This window comes from Sinohyriopsis cumingii, chromosome 15 (genome assembly GCF_028554795.1).
Source record: "Sinohyriopsis cumingii isolate HCF-2022 chromosome 15, ASM2855479v2, whole genome shotgun sequence".
NCBI lineage: Eukaryota > Metazoa > Mollusca > Bivalvia > Unionida > Unionidae > Sinohyriopsis > Sinohyriopsis cumingii.
In genome coordinates, this window is record NC_142975.1 from 111361755 (window position 1) to 111383779 (window position 22025).

At 36.3% G+C, this 22025-nt stretch overlaps 1 protein-coding gene across 1 annotated transcript in view; it reads left to right on the forward strand.

Annotated features, from left to right (window-relative positions):
• Positions 1-8748: 8748 nt before the first annotated feature.
• LOC149782488 (alkaline phosphatase-like) overlaps positions 8749-22025 on the forward strand; it is a 37183-nt gene continuing 23906 nt past the window's right edge. The window contains exons 1-2 of the mRNA XM_089933905.1: positions 8749-8902; positions 14795-14915. Of these exons, the coding sequence (XP_089790031.1) occupies positions 14834-14915 (82 nt within the window). The 5' untranslated portion in view covers positions 8749-8902; positions 14795-14833. The remainder of the gene's footprint in view (positions 8903-14794; positions 14916-22025) is intronic.

Sequence of the window (22025 nt, forward strand, 5' to 3'; positions counted from 1 at the left end):
AATATGACCATCCATGCAGGAGTAGCATCAATAAGAAGATGTTCAAGATGGCTACCATGGCACCATCTTCATTTATGACCAGATAGGGGTCATAAAAAGCCTTTTAGTAAAAACGCCATGTTGATATGACTATTCATTGAGTAGCGATAACAACAGTTTCAAGATAAATAAGGTGGTGGCCATATTGCATGGGCGACCAGCACCATTTTCATTTTGAACCATGTCGACCATGGGATGAATGTGTACTCAACGTTTCATGGCAATCATCTAAGCAGTGAAGGAGGAGCGGCGATAATAAACATGTGGTAACGGACTGAGGGACAACAGACGGCGGAAAGCAGACCAGTACAAAAGATTTTCTGCTCTATGGTCAGTCAAGTAAATACAAAACTATTTTGAACCATCTTTATTTACCTTACGCCTTCCTAAATGGTACGGGGAAATAACAGAATACAGAAAATACTGGCAATTTATGAAGGTTTGTGTGTGTGTGTGTGTGTGTGTGATTTAGGTTTTAACGTAGCTTTAACAATTGTTCAGTCATATCGCTACGATGTCTGCAGTGTGGCAGATTATAGTGATGTCTAGCGCTGGGGTATCACGCCGCAGACATGTAGCATGATGTCCCACCCAGTCACATTATCCTGACACCAGTCCAACCAGTCCTAACACTAACCTCGTAATGCTGAGCGTCAAGTGAGGCAGCTGTTAGTACCATTTTTGTAAGTCTTTGGTATGACTCGGCCGTGTATGGAGTAATTTATGAAGGAACTCAATAATAAAAATAATAATAATAATAATAATAATAATTATTATTATTATTATTATTATTATTATTATTTCTCCATTACGACCACCTAAATACAATTTCTTTGTGGATACAGATACAGATTGATTGGTTTCCATTAATATACATGCTGCGTATTTTTCTTCCCATTTATTATGTGACGAGTCCGTGTTTAATATTTTTATAGCCAAAATGATTCAAACGAACGAATAAATTCCTCACAGGAATTCTGCATTTTTCTTTCTAATTCCTAATTTCTAAAAGAGTATAAATGGTTTCACTTGTGACGTTTCACGAGTATGTAGTCAATAATGGGCGACACTCGGCAACTCAGAGTAAAATACAAGTGTACAAGGACGCAATGGAAATTAATGTATGCATTTTTTTTTTAAAGATACTCGATATGTTGCCCTGACGTATGAAAATTTTAAGAAAATGTGCATATGTACATTTTAGACAACTTCAGTTTATGGCTAGCATTATAATGGTTCAAATAAATATGTATATAGACAAATATGAGATCTTTTGGTATTGTAACCTGTCGGTAGCTATCTGCTAGCGTAAAACTGCATATTACTCGCCAGTGTTGTTGTGGATTCAATCAACATCGGTATCTTCTCTAGTGCTAACCTGCTCTCAGGTAGTCTTTAAGCCCATTATTATATTGTATATTTGACCTAAACGGACGAGACATTCCATTTATGTATCCTGAATGTTTTAAAGAGCTGACAACATGATGCAGCATATGGTCATGTATTTATTGATGGAGTGGCTCTTGAGGAGATATTCTTTTAAACATATTTTGCTGGTTCTAATGTTAAATAAATATGGCGGCAATGCATGATCATCCCACGACTTATGTGCAATTAAAGACCATTTATAGACGGATGAGCCACACAAAATAGTTAAAATCGCTAAAATTGGTAAATTAGATCATAACGATTCTAGAACAGAAAACAAAAAGAGAACGTACAGAGGACTATCGACGAAGCGCAAAGGGCGTAAGACCAGAATTCCACTTGGCCATCTCATATAGAGGTCACGTGAAATGGTAACAATAGAATATGATCTTAGCAAATATCATGTTTAAAGTAGGGACATTGAACGTGCAGGGCTTACAATTATAATAAGACAGGTACACAGTCAGTCTATATATATATATATAAAATGCAGTAGGTACAAAAAAAGAAGAAAAAAAGTAAACAACAGTAGTAATAAGCTTAGTATCAATTCGTACAAAAGGAAACACGAATCCTTCTATGATATATACTGCTCGAAGCAATATAAAATCTCCATGCGCGAGGAATAATGACCTTCGCATCTATTATCTTTATATATATAGTTTTAGAACTATGTACACATCAACAGTATGTATGTATGTATGTATGTACATATGTACGTACGTATGTACAGTCAGAGAGAGAGAGAGGTGTACTCACATGATTACTTATAACTGAGATGATCCAACTACAACTTTGTTATAACTGATGTAGGTTTCCTCCCGCTTTCTTGCTAACATAGAGAGCAGTGTAATTGGGTTCAGACGAACAAATAAATAAGCCGAGAGGTTATTAGAGAGGTTAATTGTTCTTTCTAATTTATTACTGCGCAAGGAATGTTAATAGGTTTTACTTGTGAAGTAATAGAGAGTTGTACATGCACACATTCGAGCAAAATGTGTACATGTACAACTCTCTATTACTTTAATATGTTGATTCGTCACGAACACTTTTGAGTAAAATGTGTACATGTACAAATTCGTGAACAGGTAAGTTTCGCTGGTTATGTGCCTTTTACAAATAAACGTGCGTACCTTTTTATAAATATTACCGCAAGTTGTAGGACCGCATATATCATTGAAAATGATTACCTCGTGAGCGCGTGATGCATCGTAAATGAAAGAGCTATTAAAGACTAGCTGAAATGTTATATGGAAGAATGCAATTTGGTCGAAACTATGAATAAAGCAAAGTCTGTATCTAATATATTTGGAAATAAATAAGGATTTAAGTGACGCTATGCATGCCTTGCACTATGTCAGTACTGTACATTATTGTTCAGCCTGGTCTCCCGGGTAAACTCAACCGGCCTGCGAATTATGAAGTCTATATTTATCTTTACTTAATTTCGTGTTGGAGAAATCAGAAAATACGCACATGCAAAAAAAATAAATCACAGTACTTTATAACAGTTAAATAAGTGTCGAGTCACCGAAAATGATTATTTTTACATGCATATGTCTTGAGACACGAATAAAAATTTTCTTTTTTGTGTCTCAAGATTGACAGCCATTACAGTAGTCAACAAAAAAACTTAAAAACTGTAAAGTTTAGACATTGGCCCGATGATAAGACGACCTCCCCCCCCCCCTTCCAGGCCTTTATTTTTTCCTAAATTATTCGGCTTATACACGAGTAAATACGGTACAGGCGCAAGCACAGTAATCACACACACAAAGTCAGTTTTTGTTGTTGTAGGGTTTAACGCCATTTTCAGCACAAGATAGGCTATACATGGCGGCCAGTATAACTGGTGGAGGAAGAACCCTGGAAAACCCCGGGAAGAACCCACCGACCCACGAGAAGCTACTGACAGGTTTTCTCACGTACCCAGTTTAGCTGAGCCTGAGACTCGAACCCACGCAGACAGAGGTGAGATGGCAGTGATCTGGAACGGTGATCGCTTTAGACCACTCGACCACTCGGGGCCCCGTCAGTTTTTGCAAGACATGGAATACCACGAGAAGTAAGGAGTGATAATGGACCACAGTTCTCCTCAAAATAATATTGTCAATTTGCAAAAGAAAATCGGGATTTAAACACACTACGTCAAGTCCCAGGTATCCATATTCTAATGGTTTAGCACAAAGAACCATTCAAGCTGTCAAAGGAACAATCAATAAGGCAAAGAGAGATGGAAAAGATCCATATTTATCTATATTGGAGTATCGAAATACACCAATTGATGATATCAGATCTCCGGCACAAATACTGATGTGTCGAAGACTTCGAACGACTTTACTTACTACCAACATACAGCTACATCCGCAAGTTATACAAGAAAGAAACCTAAAGTGGAAGCCGGGTGAAAAGAAAAATCAGCAAAAGAAACAGTATGATTGAACATCTAAAAAGCTTTCAAATCTGGCTTCTGGAGACAAAGTTAGAATCAGAAGACAAGATCTTTGGGAACCAGCTTTACTCGCCAGAAAAAGTAGCACTCCAAGGTCGTATGATGTGAAAACCCAGGATGGTGCTTCAGAGATCTCGGAAACGCTTAATTACGCGTATTTGGACGCCAATTTTTGATCTGGAACGCAGAAAATCACTGAGGCGGGAGTCCTCCGTACGCATGTAATAGGTGTGCGGCAAAATTCAAAAACTTGCCAGTCCTGCTTCAGCCACCTGCTTTGTGGGAAAATGTGTTGATCAGTTAGCTGTGCTGATATGTACAATGACAGAATTCAGTGACTGAAAGACCCCTTGATGTGCATACATGTTGCCATTATAAGAGTACATCAAAAAGAACATGATACAATCAGGAGCGGATTAAGGCTCACTGGTGCCCCAAGCACTGACAAATCTTGGTGCCCCCCTCCTTTCCACGTACACCTGGGAAGATAACCATAGGGTGCACCATGATCAAGAAACAGAACATTATGATCAATTTGCATTAGTTTTATCAGGGTTTTTTTTACAAATCTTTATTCGTTTTTTTTTCTTCACCTTTTCTCGACTTTGTGGTGCCCCCTTTTGGCCCTGGTGCCCTAAACACGTGCTTAGTCTGCTTAATGGTTAATACACCCCTGGATACAATAGCTGGGCGGCAAGTTCAAAGGCTTTGAGTGGCGGCCGGGTGTGAAAAAGGTACTGATATTTACAGTGATTGAATTCTTAGTCAGAAAGACCCAGAGATGTACATGTGGTCATTTATAAAAGTACATCAAATAAACAACTTTAGCTTTCGTTATTGTGTTCATTTCCGAATGTATCGAACTAGGTAGTGCACGAGAATGTTGAGACTTAGACAAAATGCCATTTCAAATTTAGATAAGTATTTTGGGATTAAACGGCAAACTTACGAAGACTGTAACGAGATTCAGAAGAGTGTTAAAACTGCTAGAATTGATAGTTCGGATAGGACAATAGCTAAGTGTAAGAAAGTGTGTGATACCTAGCTTAGTGTTTGGAATAAGACCTTACTTGGATTGATACTCTGATGGACGAACGAGAGCTATTTAAGAGGTCCATTGACTGACCACACTTTTTTAAAAAATGCCTCTCGCCTTAGTCCGGTTAGTTCTAGTGTTGTAGCGAAATGTATTCATCAATACATCAGTAGTTAGGTCTAGTTTTGGTATCAATTACGTTGACAAACAAACTGTTGCCCATTCACAAGTATATGTTTTGATAGCTAATTGACCATTAACCCTTTTCCAAGTAAGGTAGCAACTATCAATTTCCTGCATGATATCCTTTGATGATAAAACATACAAACATGTGTTTTAAGATCAGAATCGGTGATGTGGATATATATTAACTGCCTCTTGTACACTATTTCATCATAAAATTAGTTTGAAACTTAAGTGAACCAGTAGGCCTAACGGGAAATAATGGCGGACTTCGCTAAGTCTGGGATGTACCAGTTTATTAGATTGTCTGTTTTCGTAAATCATCGGGCAAATATTTTCAGAAAAATATACAAATGATTGAAAGCAAAGCCAAGGTATTGTTTTATTACCGATTTAACTTTAAAATACAAATTATGTAGGTCAGAAACGTATGGGACAATGCTATGTTGTGGAATTCGCGAGATGCGCTTTAATGTCTAAGCTGTTTTCCGGCTTGACACGTATTTGCGAAAATACAGGAATAAAACGGCAAATCAGATACTATTTAACCATTGCCTAAAATTACTACAAGGACGCAGACAAATAAATAAACCAGAAATTTGCAATCCTGTCAATGGACTGTTGTGATGAAGCTATATTAAAGTGAGCGATTACATTACGAAAACCTCTCCCTCTAAAAACAGATGCACTCACGTCTGTGTTGATTCTGTAGGAAAGAAGGGACTGTAACTTTTGATGGTGGGACTCCTGTTTGTATCAAAATGAGAGTCCTGAACTCCTAGTTTTAAAATCCTAGTGAGACCTCTGTTGCTTTATACAGGAGAAACAGAAGGCATCTGTTACAAACAAATGAGACATTACCAGAGATATATGACACATACGAAGATACTATCAAGGAGATCCCTGAACTGAATTACAAGATGCCATTAATCATCAATGAGCCAAACTAGAGTGGAGAGATTCGAACAAGGAGTGGACGTCTAATAAATAAGCCTGCATGCAAGATACAGAAGTTTTATGTGAACTTGATAATTTTTCTGAATTATATTGTGTCTTGTGAATATTAGAAACTGGAAGCGGTCAAGGACATAATAATACATATATTATATCACATCAGTTTATATGCAGTGATAACAACTGGATTGAAGAACAAAATATTAGGACTATAGATTTTAGTGGCGATACCAATATATCACGTTGTACTTGCTTTCATGTGTATAAGAATGATTGTGAATGTCATAGGGCTAGAACTTAATTTTAACTACAATTAGTAGAACTTTTACAACAATAATAATGAGGACTTTGTATAGCGCCTAATCTTTAGAAGCTTTAAGCGCTTTGCAACATTCGACAATACCTATAAGATAAAAAAACAACAACATATATAATGATATGATTACAAAAACAAACACCATAAAATTAGAAATCATATTTAAAAAAACATGCTGATAATATTTAAGGTAGAAAACATTATTAGGTCTTTAAGTTTGTTCCTGCAGTCGAAATAAGTGAGTTTTGAGAGCACTCTTGAATGTGATCACTGTGTCTTTGTGTCTAAGTTCAGTGGGCAATTCATTCCACGTTGCTGGGCCCTGGTATGCAAAAGAGCGCTGTCCATATGACTTTGTTTTCATAGTGGGAATAATGAGTATACGATTGTCAGAAGAGGAGCGTAAGTATCTTACGGGTGTGTACAGATGGGTGAGGTCGGATAGGTATGTTGGACTAGAGTCCGACAGTGAAACGTAGCACAGAGAACAAATTTTGTGTTTGATTCTGGATCGAATGGATAGCCAGTTTAGGGTACAGAGCAGCGGGGAGGTGTACTCTGATCGTGGTACTCTAAGTATGATCCAAGCATCTGTGTTTTTAACTTTTTGAAGTTTCTGGAGCAGATATTGAGATGAACCAGACAGAATTGAGTTACAATAGTCCAGTCTTGAAATTACTAATGAACACACAAGTATTTTAGTGGCATCAACTGAAAGATATTTGCGAATTGAGCTGATGCGTCTCAGCCTTGCATATGTTCATGACATGTTGGTGCAATGTGAGAGTACTGTCCAGAGTAACACCTAGGTTTCGTACTGATTGTGTGAATTTAATGTTGGTGTTGCTGATATTTATTGTTTGAGGTAAAGGATGTGAATGAGAAAGTCTTTGTGTTGTGATCAGAATGGCCTCAGGTTTATCATCATTCATCTGCAGCTTGTTACATGTCATCCATGATTTCACATCAGAAATGCACATCTCTACACCTTGGATGGTAGCATCAACCTCAGATGAGTGGCTAGATTTGTATATTTGGGTGTCATCAGCGTACAATTGGTGAGACACTGGATCATGATCTACGACACTTGAGAGCGACTGAGTGTACAGAATGAAGAGAACAGGTCCCTGTGGAACACCACAACATAGATCAACTGGGCTGCAGTGTATTCCATTTGCAGATACAATTTGTGTCCTGTTGACCAAGTAGGACTTGAACCACAGTAAGGCTGTATCGTGAACGCCAAATGCATGCTGGAGACGGTGAAGTAATATATCATGGTCTATTGTGTCAAATACTGCAGACAAATCAAGGAGGGTGAGGACTGTAATCTTTCCGCTATCCAATGCAGAGAGAATGTCATTAACTACTTTTAGAAGAGTAGTTTCAGTACTGTGGCAAGGGCAATATACAGATTGTACATTGCTAAAAAGACTGTTTGAATTCAGATGAGATACAAGCTGGGATAGAACAACTCACCAGAAACTATTTGAATGATGTATGCATGCCCAAAATAGAACTTTGTCAAGCTTGAATATGTTTACAAATTTTTTAAAATGAAAAGGAGAAATGAATATGTGAATTCTAAAGAAAAATACAAAACTCATTTTAGGGAGTTATGGTAATATTAACATTTTCTTGTTAATCTTTCTGTTTTAGTCAGTTGTAATCTAACCATTAAGGTGGCGCTCTACAGTTTCATATTTTGCATAGGATTCTAAAGAAAAAGAAATTTCCCAGCTTTCCTCACTGGTTATACTGGCTATTTAAAACCGTGTATATCTTAGGTATAATTCAAAGAACCTTTAATTCCCTTTATTCTGGTGTATGATTGATGAGTGTAATATGGGTGATAGAGTATACAGCTTGGCCTTACTCCAGATGTGCACCTTTCAAAAAAGTGCTAGCTCCACTTGGTCATTTTCACTTCCTGAACTTCAGAGGTAAATTGTATAAAAAAGAGCCGATAACTTATTTTACATTTTATATATTTGGTAATTCATTCATTGCACTTTTAGAACCTGGTATTGTCTAGGCTGGCAAAATTCATTTTCCCTATTTTAATAGCTGCTATGGATAGTGTACTTTAGACTAATTCAGGCTGATTTATTAACACAAGGGACCAGTCTTCTTAGTTATCAGTGTGCTTAAATCATGTAAAATTTCCAAAATTACAATATCCAAAGAAATATCACCCACATTACATTAATGTAGCATAGAGGTATGCCAACATTCTCTCCATTGTCCATGTTTTAAATGCAAACAACTTCACCTTACATACGTCACTCTCTCAAAAGTACATAATAACTGGTGAGCGCCCCCTAAAGTAGCTAGACCAAACCGTGTTTTGTATTATTTAGCAAAACATAACACGGCACACATCTAAGAAATGTAAGGCATATCCGTACGGGTCGTCTGCTGGAGGATACAACAAAGCATACATCATTACTTCAATTCCAGGGGAGAAAAAAAGAAGTTATAACCCGAATTCAAGGTAAGGTCTCAATCCCTATGCATGATTTAAATCAACATAACATGTATTATAATGTCAGCTAAGGTGAGTCCCGGTCGGAGGCGATTCTGTTGCATGCCCTCCAAGCGAGTAGTGGTGGTAGACATATAATAATGGCGCTCAGCATGAAGAGGTCAGTGTTATGATTGGTTGGCCTTGTGTCGGGATAATGTGACTTTGTGGGACATGCCACTAGTCATAAATAAAAACTGCCATACTGCAGACATCGTAGCGATATAAGTGAAAAATTGTTATAGCTCCGTTAAAAATCCAGTTCACACACACATTCTAAGCAGTTAAAAACCCAAATTGAATCAACGCTCTTTAAAAATCTATCCAGAAGGCCGACACTTTCAACACATGTACGACTTGTGAAGAGAACACGTGATTGTGTTAAACCTACATATATACTGCAATACATTGTTACTCTCTCCCGATCTCTAGATCGATCGACCAGCCTCGCTTGTTTTCAGAATGTGACCTTAACGTCGCTTTTTAAAAGATACTGTTTAGTCTGTTCTTAAGCTGCTAAGAGAGTAAAATCTTCTATGAAGATTGTAAGAATCAGTGAGAAAATGTCTACGATAACAAAAACGTTTCGTTTTCTCGTATAGAATTTCTTACAAAGTGGCAATTAGTTCGACTGCGAATCCGTTCTCCCAAATACTTTGCTTGGAACCAGCATAGAGATTTCGAAGAGAGTGAGCAATGCAAATTTAACTGGAACCAGTATAGATAATCTGACGAAGATGGGCAATACCAATCTAAGTGCAACCAGCATAGATATTTCGACGAGTGTGAGAATTACAAAAGCTAATAAAAAGTAACTCCAAGTCTAAATCCCTAGGGAGTTAGCAGAGGCCATGATGTAATGCTTTTTTATCCTTTTTATTAAGCCCCCTCCCTCCAAACACACCTCTGTAGCCGTTTAAAATATCTAAATTAAATTTGATACACGATAGAATTGTGGTTCATATTATGTGCCTTTCGCGACTCCCAATTCTACGCTTTCATTATTTTAAACGTTTTTATCTCTGTTTTGCCCATCCATCCATTACCTACGCGTCAGGTTTATCTGGCAAAACTCCAAAACTGTTTATCGTATCTATATAAAATTGTATATAATCATCGAGCTTTTTTATCTAGATCAGAGAACGGTGTAACTACAAGCCCGCGTGCCTTTTTTTAATGTTATTTTTTCTTTTTTTGTGGCACGCACTTTTACAGAAGCTTAGTTCTATAATTATAGTACGATATGATGTTATAGTCGGCCCACAAACTTACTTTTTTGTCCATGTGGCCCACAGTGTTAAAGATGTTGGACCACCCTGATCTAAACTGATAATGATGGACCAAAGGGTGTTTTCTGTAGTAGCCTTCATGTATATTTAAGTGGAGACAGGAACTACGTTATCTTTAGTTAACTGCGGTTTTCTTTCTCTTTTATTCGTATTGCTGTTGATGATGATGACGACGAGGACTGTGATGGTGTTGGTGGCATTTGCAGTAGCAGTAGTCGTCGTGAAATAAGTGGTACCATTGTCAGCGATCGAGCTAGATAGCAATAGAAGGATGCCTCTAATCTTTGTTCTTAATACACTCCTCACTGTCCTATCATCTGACTCGTTGAAATATTTCATGAAAACTGTTATTCTTATTAACTTCTTGAAATTAAATCTGATAAAAATGTGAATGCATTTTCAATTTTCGTCGACCACAAATAATACATTCATGTATGTAAGCTACGTCACAGCCTAATGTGCAAAACAAAGTTCTACAAGCCAAAGCACTAAAATTCATAATTATTGTCATATTTGAAAAAAATTACCGACATCATTATCGTTATATAGTTCGTTTGCAAACCCAAAGCAAGAAAGTGTTATTCTTATCGTAAGCTACAGTTGTAAAAGTAGGCCCTATATATCCTCTTAAGTGTCGTAAAAGGCAGCTAATGGAGGCAGGTACCTTGGTAGTTCAGTGGTTATCGTGCTGGGCCCATAAGAGAACAGAAGTGGGTTCGAATCGTTTCATTGGATTGCACCTGCACAGTCCTTGAATAAGGCATCATACTCCGTTAGCCTTGGCACTAAATAACCTACTTGTGTTTATGTGCCATTAAACATGAAATCAAACAAACCAAATTTATCGTAATCTAAAGCTTAAGGAAAAAAATTCATTTTTTTTATTTGTGGATATAATGGTCTTCGGTTAAGGTCGCTGACCTATTGAAATGTATTCAAAAAAGGCAAAGTTTTTTGTAGCAGATTAGTAATTGTGTTTAATAAATAATTTAAAATTTCTTTCGTACGAGAGATTGATGTCATGAGTCATTTGTCAAAAGAATAAAATAGTGCGTTCACAAGCATCATTTTAACTTACGGATCAAATCCTCGTTATGGAATGTCACAACATTTGGCTTCCAGACCCATTTATTCACAGCCGTGCGTGGAAATCTTCAGCAGGTTCAAAATCTTTTTAAATACCGCATCGAAAATCGGAATAGATCAATGTATTCATACGTTTTCGGGTGTAAATTTCTCCCCCTCCTCCCCGAGAAAAAGATAAGTAAAATAAACAATTTTACTCGAAGCTTGTTTTCTACTCTGTCTGCTACTGTTATATTCGTCGCAGGAAATGAAAAAATTTAACGAGATTTTTCAAGTTATGACAGAATACAGATCGAACAATAAGATGATAATTGTTTTTGTGTGTGTGTTTTTTTTTTTGCAGTATGCTTTAATTCTGAGTATAAACAATTACAAATAAAAGCTTGATCTCCAGACATTTCATGACTATTGGCCTGGTATTATGTTTTGCAAAAACTTCAAATAATTTTAGCAGGAGAGAGAGAGAGAGAGAGAGAGAGATTCTTGGGGACCCTAATTAGATTACATACACAGTGCAAAGCTTCGTCGAAAACAATTATATAATTCCCAATGGAACTGAAATGTAGAAAAGACAGTGCTGACCTTATGGCAAGACCAAAATGGGGCACAAGAAGTGTCGTGGTACCCTGTTATAACTATTATCCTGGTAGAGCAGCAGAAAAAGAGAAAGTGAAGGAGTATCAGGACAATTAATTATATCAAGCACAAAAAAAAGGCCATGAGAAACGTCTTTGTGAGGGAAAAAAGGGATCGCATGCTGGTCCTTTGAAAAGGAAACATTTGTAAGTTGATAGTGAGATTGTCCATCCACCCAAGGCACACACCCCACCCACCCACCCCATACAAACGATCACCTCAAAATGTGGAGTGGTTTCCCCAAGAATCGTATATTAAGGCACCATCTGAGGAGGAAATGCCTACAACTACCTACTAGACGAATATTAGACGTGTGGTCTGATGGACACACAGTTTGGAGAAGAGGATGTTATAAAATTTATGGCATGTTTGGTGGCTTACGATAGAAAAGAAAGAAAATAGTTTTGTGAATTGTTTTTTTTTTAAAAAAAAACAGAGACAGTGAAGGAGTATAAAAAACATGTACAAAATGTTATAATTTCTTTTTAGCGGATGTTATGTATATCTATTTGTTGTAACTCCTGGTACGTGATTTATCTAATATTCGTAATTTTTATTCGTGGCTGTAAATTGTAGTGGTTATTTTTAGCTAGATGTTTCCTACGTGCGTTACAAGATTATTAGGAGCGTAAAATTACATTGGCTCTTACGCTTGTCAACAATTACAAATTAGAAACAGATACATTAGAATGAAAATATTTATATCCCGTGAAAATTAGATAAACTTGTTTTCTTTATCTTCAAGGTAATAGTCTTCATCTTTTTATTAATTTCCACCAGTGAGATCATTAACTTTGAATTTATTAAAAAGTATTTTTAAAAATGTAAATCAGTACAAATCTGAAGATTATGATGTAGTATACATACTGGTTATTGAAATGCTTGAACTCCTTCAAAGCCTGGATTTGTTGCAAATTATGACGCTATTCATGTACAAAATTATATTCATTTTTATACAAACAATGTTACTCTCAGAGCTAGGGCCCCGAGTGGCCGAGTGGTCTAAAGCGCTCTCCGTTACGGATCACTGCCATCTCACCTCTGTCTGCGTGGGTTCGAGTCTCGGATTCGGCCAATGTGGGTATGTGAGAAAGCTTGCCAGTAGCTTCTCGTGGGTCCGTGGTTCTTTCCAGGGTTTTCCTGGGTTCTTCCTCCACTATTAATACTGGCCGCCATGCATAGCCTATCGTGTGTTGTAACATGGCGTTAAACCCCCACAACAACAACTGTGAGAGTTTCTATCCATGCACAAAGGCAAATATGTGACTGGTGATTGTTCGATTACAGAATACAGAATGTTGATTTTCTTTGCTACTTCTATTGATTTACCTTCTGATTCCCTTGAAATGCGATGCTTTTTTTTTGAAATTGCAGGTTAAGGTAAAGTCTCTTTTGTAATCCGGCACATGGATACATTTTCCTAGAATTATCGCTCTTTTCTTGGCAACCCTGCACGTGCATACATTTTGCTAGAATTATCGCTCTTTTCTTGGCAACCCTGCACATGCATACATTGTGCTAGAATTATCGCTCTTTTCTTGGCAACCCTGCATATGCATACAGTTTGCTAGAATTATCGTTCTTTTCTGCTTGCACCATTCATTCAAACAGACAGGAGACGGAGGGAACATCCGTGTTCTGTAGACACAGTTTTAGCTTGAAATTTTAGTTGCGTTTATTTTTGTGTTGAGTTTTAGTTATGCTGCTATATCCTACTGGTATGCCGTTTCGAACTCTTTTTACTACCGAAATACCGACATTACTGTTGGCTGTGTATGTATTTATTTCAGTAGAAGATATCTCACGTGAATTTGATTAATGTCATTGTTACGTGTTTAGGCTCTCAAAAATAGTAACAAGAAAAAGGCGAAGAAAACTAGCCTTATAAAATTTTTTTTAAAAAAATTATTTCCGTAGAAGAGCAAGGTAAAAATGAGGAAAAGAACTTACGGTTTTAAGAATCAAATCCAAAAATAATCCAAGAATTAAAAATTAGAAGTCCTAGTGATAAAATGTTTTAATGAATCTAAGTTCGAGTCCCGACGAAAATCCAAAATGGAAGGCGATGACGTATGCTGTAGTCAGTATAGTATTGAAGTGTCAACAGTTCTTTCTTGTACCACAGAAAATAATATTCCAGTTTTGAATTCCGAATATAATTTCAATAAATGTCTTTGTCCAAGAATTCTGTGTGAGCACTTATATATTTCCAGGAAAAAGAATTAATAATTCCATAAAACAGAATTTCGATTCAAACTTGTCACAAAAAAAACACCTTTAAGTGTTAATGGTTTATAGACGAACTGAAAATATTTCTCAAAACATCAATATTAAATCTGGCTACTGCGCAAAACAGACGCCCGGATAAGGGTCAACCCTTAGATAAAACCAGAATTTCGAAATAATTGCTACATGTTTAAAGTCACGTACTCCCAGTACAGCCTCAATTTCTCTCTATAAATCCCACACTGAGAAAGAATATAAAAAAATTGAAAATACAAGTTGTTCACTGATTCCGAATCAAGGTTAAGAACTAGGTCAGCGTTTGATACAAAGTTCTAATATTAGGTTTTCGAAAAACTGAATTTTCTGGAAAATATCATATCCAGTAAATAAAATTACATTACAGTAGCATGTAATGGAATAAAAAAATTAAAACTAACCAACACACGATTAAATTAAATCAAATATAAATTAAATCAAATATGCGTAACATGTCATGCATATTGTTTGTCAGCACATTTATATTTGCTACGTTATACCCGTTAACTCTCAAACATTGTTTAACGTATGACGCAATTTCGGAATTACGGATTATGATGATTCACGTTACTTCATTTTGTTTTCTTAGGTGTGCAGTATCAGCCTTAACCATCTTGGCCTTGAAAACATGAAAACAGTTATACTTTTTGTCCTCATGACATCGCTGTACGGGGTTTTGACCGGGCCAAACATTCCTCCGAATGAAAAATGCAAGTACATTCTTACAGTTATAATAATATAGATTTTCTTGTGTGTCTGCATTAAATAGTGTATACCCTCTACAAAGAGCACATTTTCATGTTTCTTTTCCTTGCAGTTTATTATATTATAGTTTCTATGTGTTCAGTTAAATATCTTTATAGCAACGTACGATATACACGTAAAACTCATATTTAACTCATGTGACAGTCTGTCATTAATTGCATATTTTTCTCAAAGTATTCATACGTAATTACAAATATATGCAAAACATGTTTGTAGCTTTGTATTCCTTGTTTGCAATTTGTCGTGGACTAGATTCTTGACGAGTCTAGTTTATGATGGCTGTCGTGATGTGTCTTGTTACCTCGGCACTTGGTTGATGTTCCACTGAGAATTACAGCAGGGTGCGAAACTTGCTTTAAACTCACACATGCCAGCAATTCCAGTAACGTTTAACAGCTACTGTACCTGCACATAGTCTTTTAACAATTTATACAGCTAAACATATTCTGATGGATGAAAAGGACCAATAAGCAGATTTTGCCGGTTGTCTGACACGAAGGGAACTAGCGTCGAACTGACGGATTGACTGTAATTTCGCACTCTGAACACCTATCAGTTGTTTAATCAATCAACCAACCAACCAATCAACCAATCAATCAATCAATCAATCAATCAATTAGTCGTGAAAATGACAGTGTAATAAAGCCCATTTGGAGACATGATGGCCACATGGGTTGAGCAAAAACCATAAATTATTTGCCTACTTTAAGGGAAGAAAATCCTTATTAAAAAGAAAGCAATTATACAATTTTCAGAAACCGTATAAAATATGAATATAACTTTCCTTTCTACTGCATTTTACTTAAAGTTTTCATCAGTTTTTGATATATTAAATCATCAAAGATGATTTGAAATTAAAAAAACGTTTGACAGTGTAATTACGTGTAGTAAGCAGGCTCCCGCTTTGAGGTTTAATTTAGAAGCCTGTTTATCCGCATTCGTGACGACAAAACATTATACCTGGGGTATTTGAGAAGTTCTAAATATTTTTTAATAATTTGTCTGTCTTTTTCAATCAAATACATATGTGTGTGTGTGTGTGATTTGGATTTTTTAACATAGCTTTCACAATATTTCAGTCATATCGCTACGATGTTTGCAATGTGACAGCTTATAGTGATGTCTCGCACTGGGGCATCATGCCGCAGACATGTCCCACCCAGTCACATTATCCTGACACCAGGCCGACCAGTCATAACACTAACCTCTTAATGCTGAGCGCCAAGCGAGGCAGCTGTTAGTACCATTTTTGTAAGTCTTTGGTATGACTCGGCCGGGAATAGAACCCACGACCTCCCGCATCCGAGGCGGACGCTCTAACCACTAGGCCACCGGAGCGGTCTCAAATAAATATATTCAGTGTCGATCAATAGACAAAATAAAGTTTTATAAAATGATCTGCAGCGCAACGGACACCTGCAGATGCATGCACACGACGTAGCCGGTTAATGACAGTGACAATAAAATGTCAGAGAAGGAGAACAATTCGGCTGCTAAGCAAATAGAATACTGTGAAATCCGGGCACTCTTAAGGAACTGATATGAAGCCATGCTTGGATAAAGTTGACGAATGTAATTCTCTGTCATACTAGTATCCTAAAATACTGAGGTGGACGGAAATCTGTAAAAAAATGACCCACGTTCTGAGACACCGTTTTCAGTGATTGGCTAGCGGAAAGAGCCTGTTTTCAGCGATTGGCCAGCGGAACGAGACTGTTGTGAAGGGTAATTGATAAAGATACTAAATAATCAGTGACGATGTTTATATTGTCAAGGGCATCAATGTATGACTTGTTTTTAATGCATGGAAGAAATCAGTTGAAGTTGAAATGTGTGTACAAGATTGGTTCTTTATCTATTGACGTCTGTTAAATATAGACCCGCGTTTGAAATTGCCAAATATGAAAAGAGTGACAATGGATGTTTGAATGAGATTATCACAGATGATGGAATATTGGTTACGTTTCTTGAACCCATCTCAAGAGAAAATAGTAACGTTTGGATAAGAGAAAAGGAGCAAAGACCATACATATCTCGGGTATTTTGGTATTGTTTTTTTCTCTAAAGTAAAAGACTACTTCGTTGTTGGGTTGCCTTTTTCAGCTTCATAAGAAAAGAATAATATAATAGCAGAATGGTGTACCCGGCAATATATGACTGACGCACTTCGTTTCAAGATATAATTAAGACACAAAAAAGCATAGTATAACAGTCTGTCACGAAACACATCAGATGTATACACAATTCATAGTGGGGAGGGCAGCATCTTTGCTAGCCAATGTTCAGAAATGTTAACCGTATCTACACCATGGCGGATCGAGCCGAAATTTCTCTGCTTCGGATCCGAGTTTCATTGGATGTGGCGGCAAGCCACCTCAGCCGATCAAAATTAAATTATTCAAATTTGAACAGTGTTCTTACATGATCGAGACAAGGGGAGCACATAAATTAAATGGAACTCATAAATAAGCAATTTTCCACTCCCGGTCCATGTTTATACAAATACCTTTCATTCAAATATACCAGTAACGGCTTCTCTCTGGTACGTAGTCACACTTTTCGATGTCAAACTTGCAAAGTATCCTTTTAAAGTCAGTTGCCTCCACCATTTTCGTTCGATGTACAATGCACCGATGTTACACGCTGTTGGTTAGTTGGCATTAGATACTATTGGAGGCAACTCATGAAATCCAATAGATGTCGCTAGAACAAACTACTGAAAATATCTGCTTGATCCGCTAAGGTGTAGATAGGGTTAACATATCAGTACCTTGGCTAGCGAAAAAGGTAGGGCAGAGGCTCGGCGGCGAAAACGCATTGAGCATCGGTTTTAAAGCAAAATGGATGCCCTGAAATGAAAATAGAAATAATTTGCTTCAAATATATTTCTTATCTGCTCTATCCTTCCTTCGTCAAACATGAATTTATAGCGCCTGTGCAAATACGTCGGACACTTTATATGGTTGACTGTAACTAGATTTATGCAAGATTTTCATTATTCTTGTTAGCACCTAAAGTCAGGTTACCACTTCAGAGAGCAGTGTTTTATACATTTGTTTAAATTTAACTTTTAATTTGTTTCTTCTGTCCGATTCAAAAGGTCTAAAAATCGTAGAATCAAGATTGAGTTAAATGTAAAGGGATTAAAAGTCGCGTTTCAAGAAGGTAGAGATTAAGCAGGGGTATCTTCGTCTAAAAATAGAGCATGAATACAGGTAGCGTGGTCACGCGACTTCTCAATCTATAGTCTCAGGAACAGATAGCAGGCAGACTTCGAAGTGGTTTCACGTTAATTTCTAGGTTGTATTATTTCTGCTCGAGGTAGTGGCCCTTTTAATGCACATTAGTGTATGTTCAAAGACGTAAAGCAGTTTTGATTGGTCATTTTTAGAGCAATCGATGAAGCACGTCGTTTATCGAGCTACTTTGTGAAAAATTAAGATAAAGTTCTCTCTCTCATATTATATTTCGATATATACAGCGATCCTACTGCTTTAACAACATGGGCCAGCAACATTTTGCAACCTGTAGAACAGTTTCCTATACACTTTTGTATATTTCAAGCAGTTTTATATGTGCATTCACATTACATTTATAATTTATAATAACATGCATGAAAGGCAAATTGTGAATGTACTGACCTAATTTTCGACGTTTAAATTGAGTATGCCAAGTTCTTGGATTATGTACTGTACAGGCGAAATCGGTGAGACAATGTTCACCAAATTTCATGTTGGTTCATTCTTAGGCATAAATCTTCAAGTCTGTGTTCATTTGTAAGCATTAACGAAAGAAAATCTTTGATATGGATTAATTTTTCATGTTTCACGCAATATTTCTATCGCTTCCTCCTTTCTAGCGTACCAGTTTTTTTCTTTATACCATTATGTCTCACAAAAGTACGCGACTTCAACAGAAAACATTGACTTTTACTAGATTATAGTCTGACTCTACATCCCCATTTGTTTGTATCCCCCTACTGATTTCAAAAAGGAGAACGTTTAATGTGATAAATTGTGCCCAGAACTAAGTCAATTGAATCATTGATTTATAATTTCTAACCTGGCTGTGACCAGAATGGCATTAATGCTGGCATCCCCTGCACCATTTCATGCTTAACGGACTTTCCATACTAACACGGCGCCATATTGCGTACACTAAAGGCTAGTTTATTTCCATCAGACAACATAATGACGTAGTTCATCCTGTTCGGCAACTGCTGAATAATTGCGTAAATTACATAACGTTGAGAGTCTGGAATTATATCCCTCTGCATACATAAACATAGAAATTAAACCGCTTGTTAAATCCACATGAAAAGCGTAGTTGTCATTTTCCTTTGCTTGATTCGACATTGTAAATATCGGAAGCAGACGACTTATGTATGTACAGCTGTAGTCGTGATACACCCCTTTGCTAAAAATGGACTTGTCCAGAAACTGGAAATGGATCCGAGCATGTCCGTCTATTGCACTGAAAACTTCCGTTAAGCATGAAACGCGCGTAAGATGACGGTGTTAGGGCCACCCTACTCAGAGTCAGGTTAGAAATTCTAAATCAATGAATGACTAAGTTCCTTGCAGTTTTTATCATATTAAAGTTTTCCGTTATTTAAATCGGTAGGCGGGTACAAACAAACGGGTTTGTATTATCAGACTTTAGTGTGTTTGTGAACTTTAACAAGAGATTTTCGTCCCCATTGATCGCTTGGACACTGTATCATTTGACCTAGTTATATTGAATGTGATCTTATTCAGTCATTGCCATAGATTTTATCCGTTTTACGCATGCCAAAATTTAACATGTCTAATGCTAATGTGCAGGGTGACTCTTATGTTACTTGTTTAGGCTCTAATAATAGACAGTAACAAACGAAAGAGTGAAAACAACAAGCTTTGAGAAATTTAACTAGTAATTTATTTCTCTGGAAAAACACTGTAAAAATGAAGAAAAAAAAGAACTTATGGTTTCAAGAATTAAATTCACAAATAATCCAAGAATAATCCACAAATCATATTTTAGAAGCCCTAGTAATGAAATGTTCTTATGAATTCAAGTTCGAGTCCCGACGAAAATTCCAAAATGGAAGGCGATGACTTATACTGTAGCTAGTATTGTGCTGTTGTGTCTATAATTCTTTGCTGATTCACAAACAATATTCCGGTGTTTGAATTTCCGAATAAAATTTAAATAATTGTCTTTGTCCAAGAATTCTGTATGAGCACTCAAATATTTCCAGGAAAAAGAATTAATCTTTCAGAATCCAAATAATTTGGAAAAATTAATCTGTAACTCCAAACTGTCACAAACAGACACTTTCCAGTGTAACGTAAAAGCCCAAACTGAGGAAGATTTATATAAACAAAGGTTATACAGTAACTCGAGACGCAAAACAGATTCCTGGATGAGGGTCACGTGATCACATTCTAGAATGACTTAGAAGGTATCTAAAAGTCTAATGGCACGTAGTCCAGTACAACCGCGATTTCACCATTATCATTCACACATTAAAAATGAATTTAGAAAACGTTGTTTACTTAACTCTCAATCAAGGTCAAGAACTTGGTCGAAATTAGAAACAGTGTTTCTATTATCAGGAGTCCACGAAAAGAGTCAGGTCAAACTGAATTTTCTTGAAAATATCAAATTCCTAGTAAACAGAATTACATTACATTGATATGTAATGAAAAATATGAAAAATTAAAATTTACAAACAGACAATTAAATTAAATCAAATATAAATTAAATCAATTATATATATATATATATATATATATATATATATATATATATATATATATATATATATATATATATATATATATATATATATATATAACAGTGACAGTCACACTAGATGCATCCTTGGCGCGATTTAACATGAATGTATTTTGGGACGTAAAATCTCAGTCAGAGCATGGTCATTTTGTCACACTGAAATAAATCACCCCAGTCGGCAGAACCCTAGTGAATTAAGTCGCAATCATCATTTTTATTATTTACTCATGCACATAATGAGTACACATACCGATGATAGTGTGGTTGTAATTGAAGCTAAATAAGGAAACTATTTTCTATAGTTATAAACGTGAACAGTTTGTTCAGACTTTGTAATTGCATTTCAGCATGTGTATGTAATTACATTTCAACGTGTATATGTAATTACATTTCAGCATGTGTATGTAATTACATTTCAGCGTGTATATGTAATGACATTTCAGCGTATGTATGTAATTACATTTAAGCATGTGTATGTAATTGCATTTCAGCGTGTGTATGTAATTACATGTCAGCATGTGTATGTAATTTCATTTCAGTGTGTGTTTGTAAGTTCATGTCAGCATTTGTATGTAATTACATTTCAGCGTGTGCATGTAATTACATTTCAGCGTGTGTATGTAATTACATTTCAGCATGTGTATGTAATTATGTTTCAGAATGTGTATGTAATTACATGTCAGCATGTGTATGTAATTTCATTTCAGCATGTGTATGTAATTCCATGTCAGTATGTGTGTATGTAATTACATTTTAGCATGTGTATGTAATTTCATTTCAGCATGTGTATGTAATTACATTCAGCATGTGCATGTAATTATATTTCAGCATGTGTATGTAATTACATGTCATCATGTGTATGTAATTACATGTTAGCATGTGTATGTAATTTCATTTCAGCATGTGTATGTAATTACATTCAGCATGTGTATGTCATTTCATTTCAGCATGTGTATGTAATTCCATGTCATCATGTGTAAGTAATTACATTTCAGCATGTGTATGTAATTATATTTCAGCATGTGTATGTAATTACATTTCAGCATTTGTATGTAATTACATTTCAGCATGGGTATTCAAAGCACTTGATACCGCTCTTCTGCCGCAGCATGACATATTTACATACAAATTATTCACCCTTCTTGCTAATAAATTGGACAGACTATTCTTCTCCCCTCTCAGAGATACTACATGGGAAACCTGTAGACATGGTTTAATGAATGTCCACGCAACGGATTAAAACATAGACAAACGGACGGATGGACATGTGAAGAATA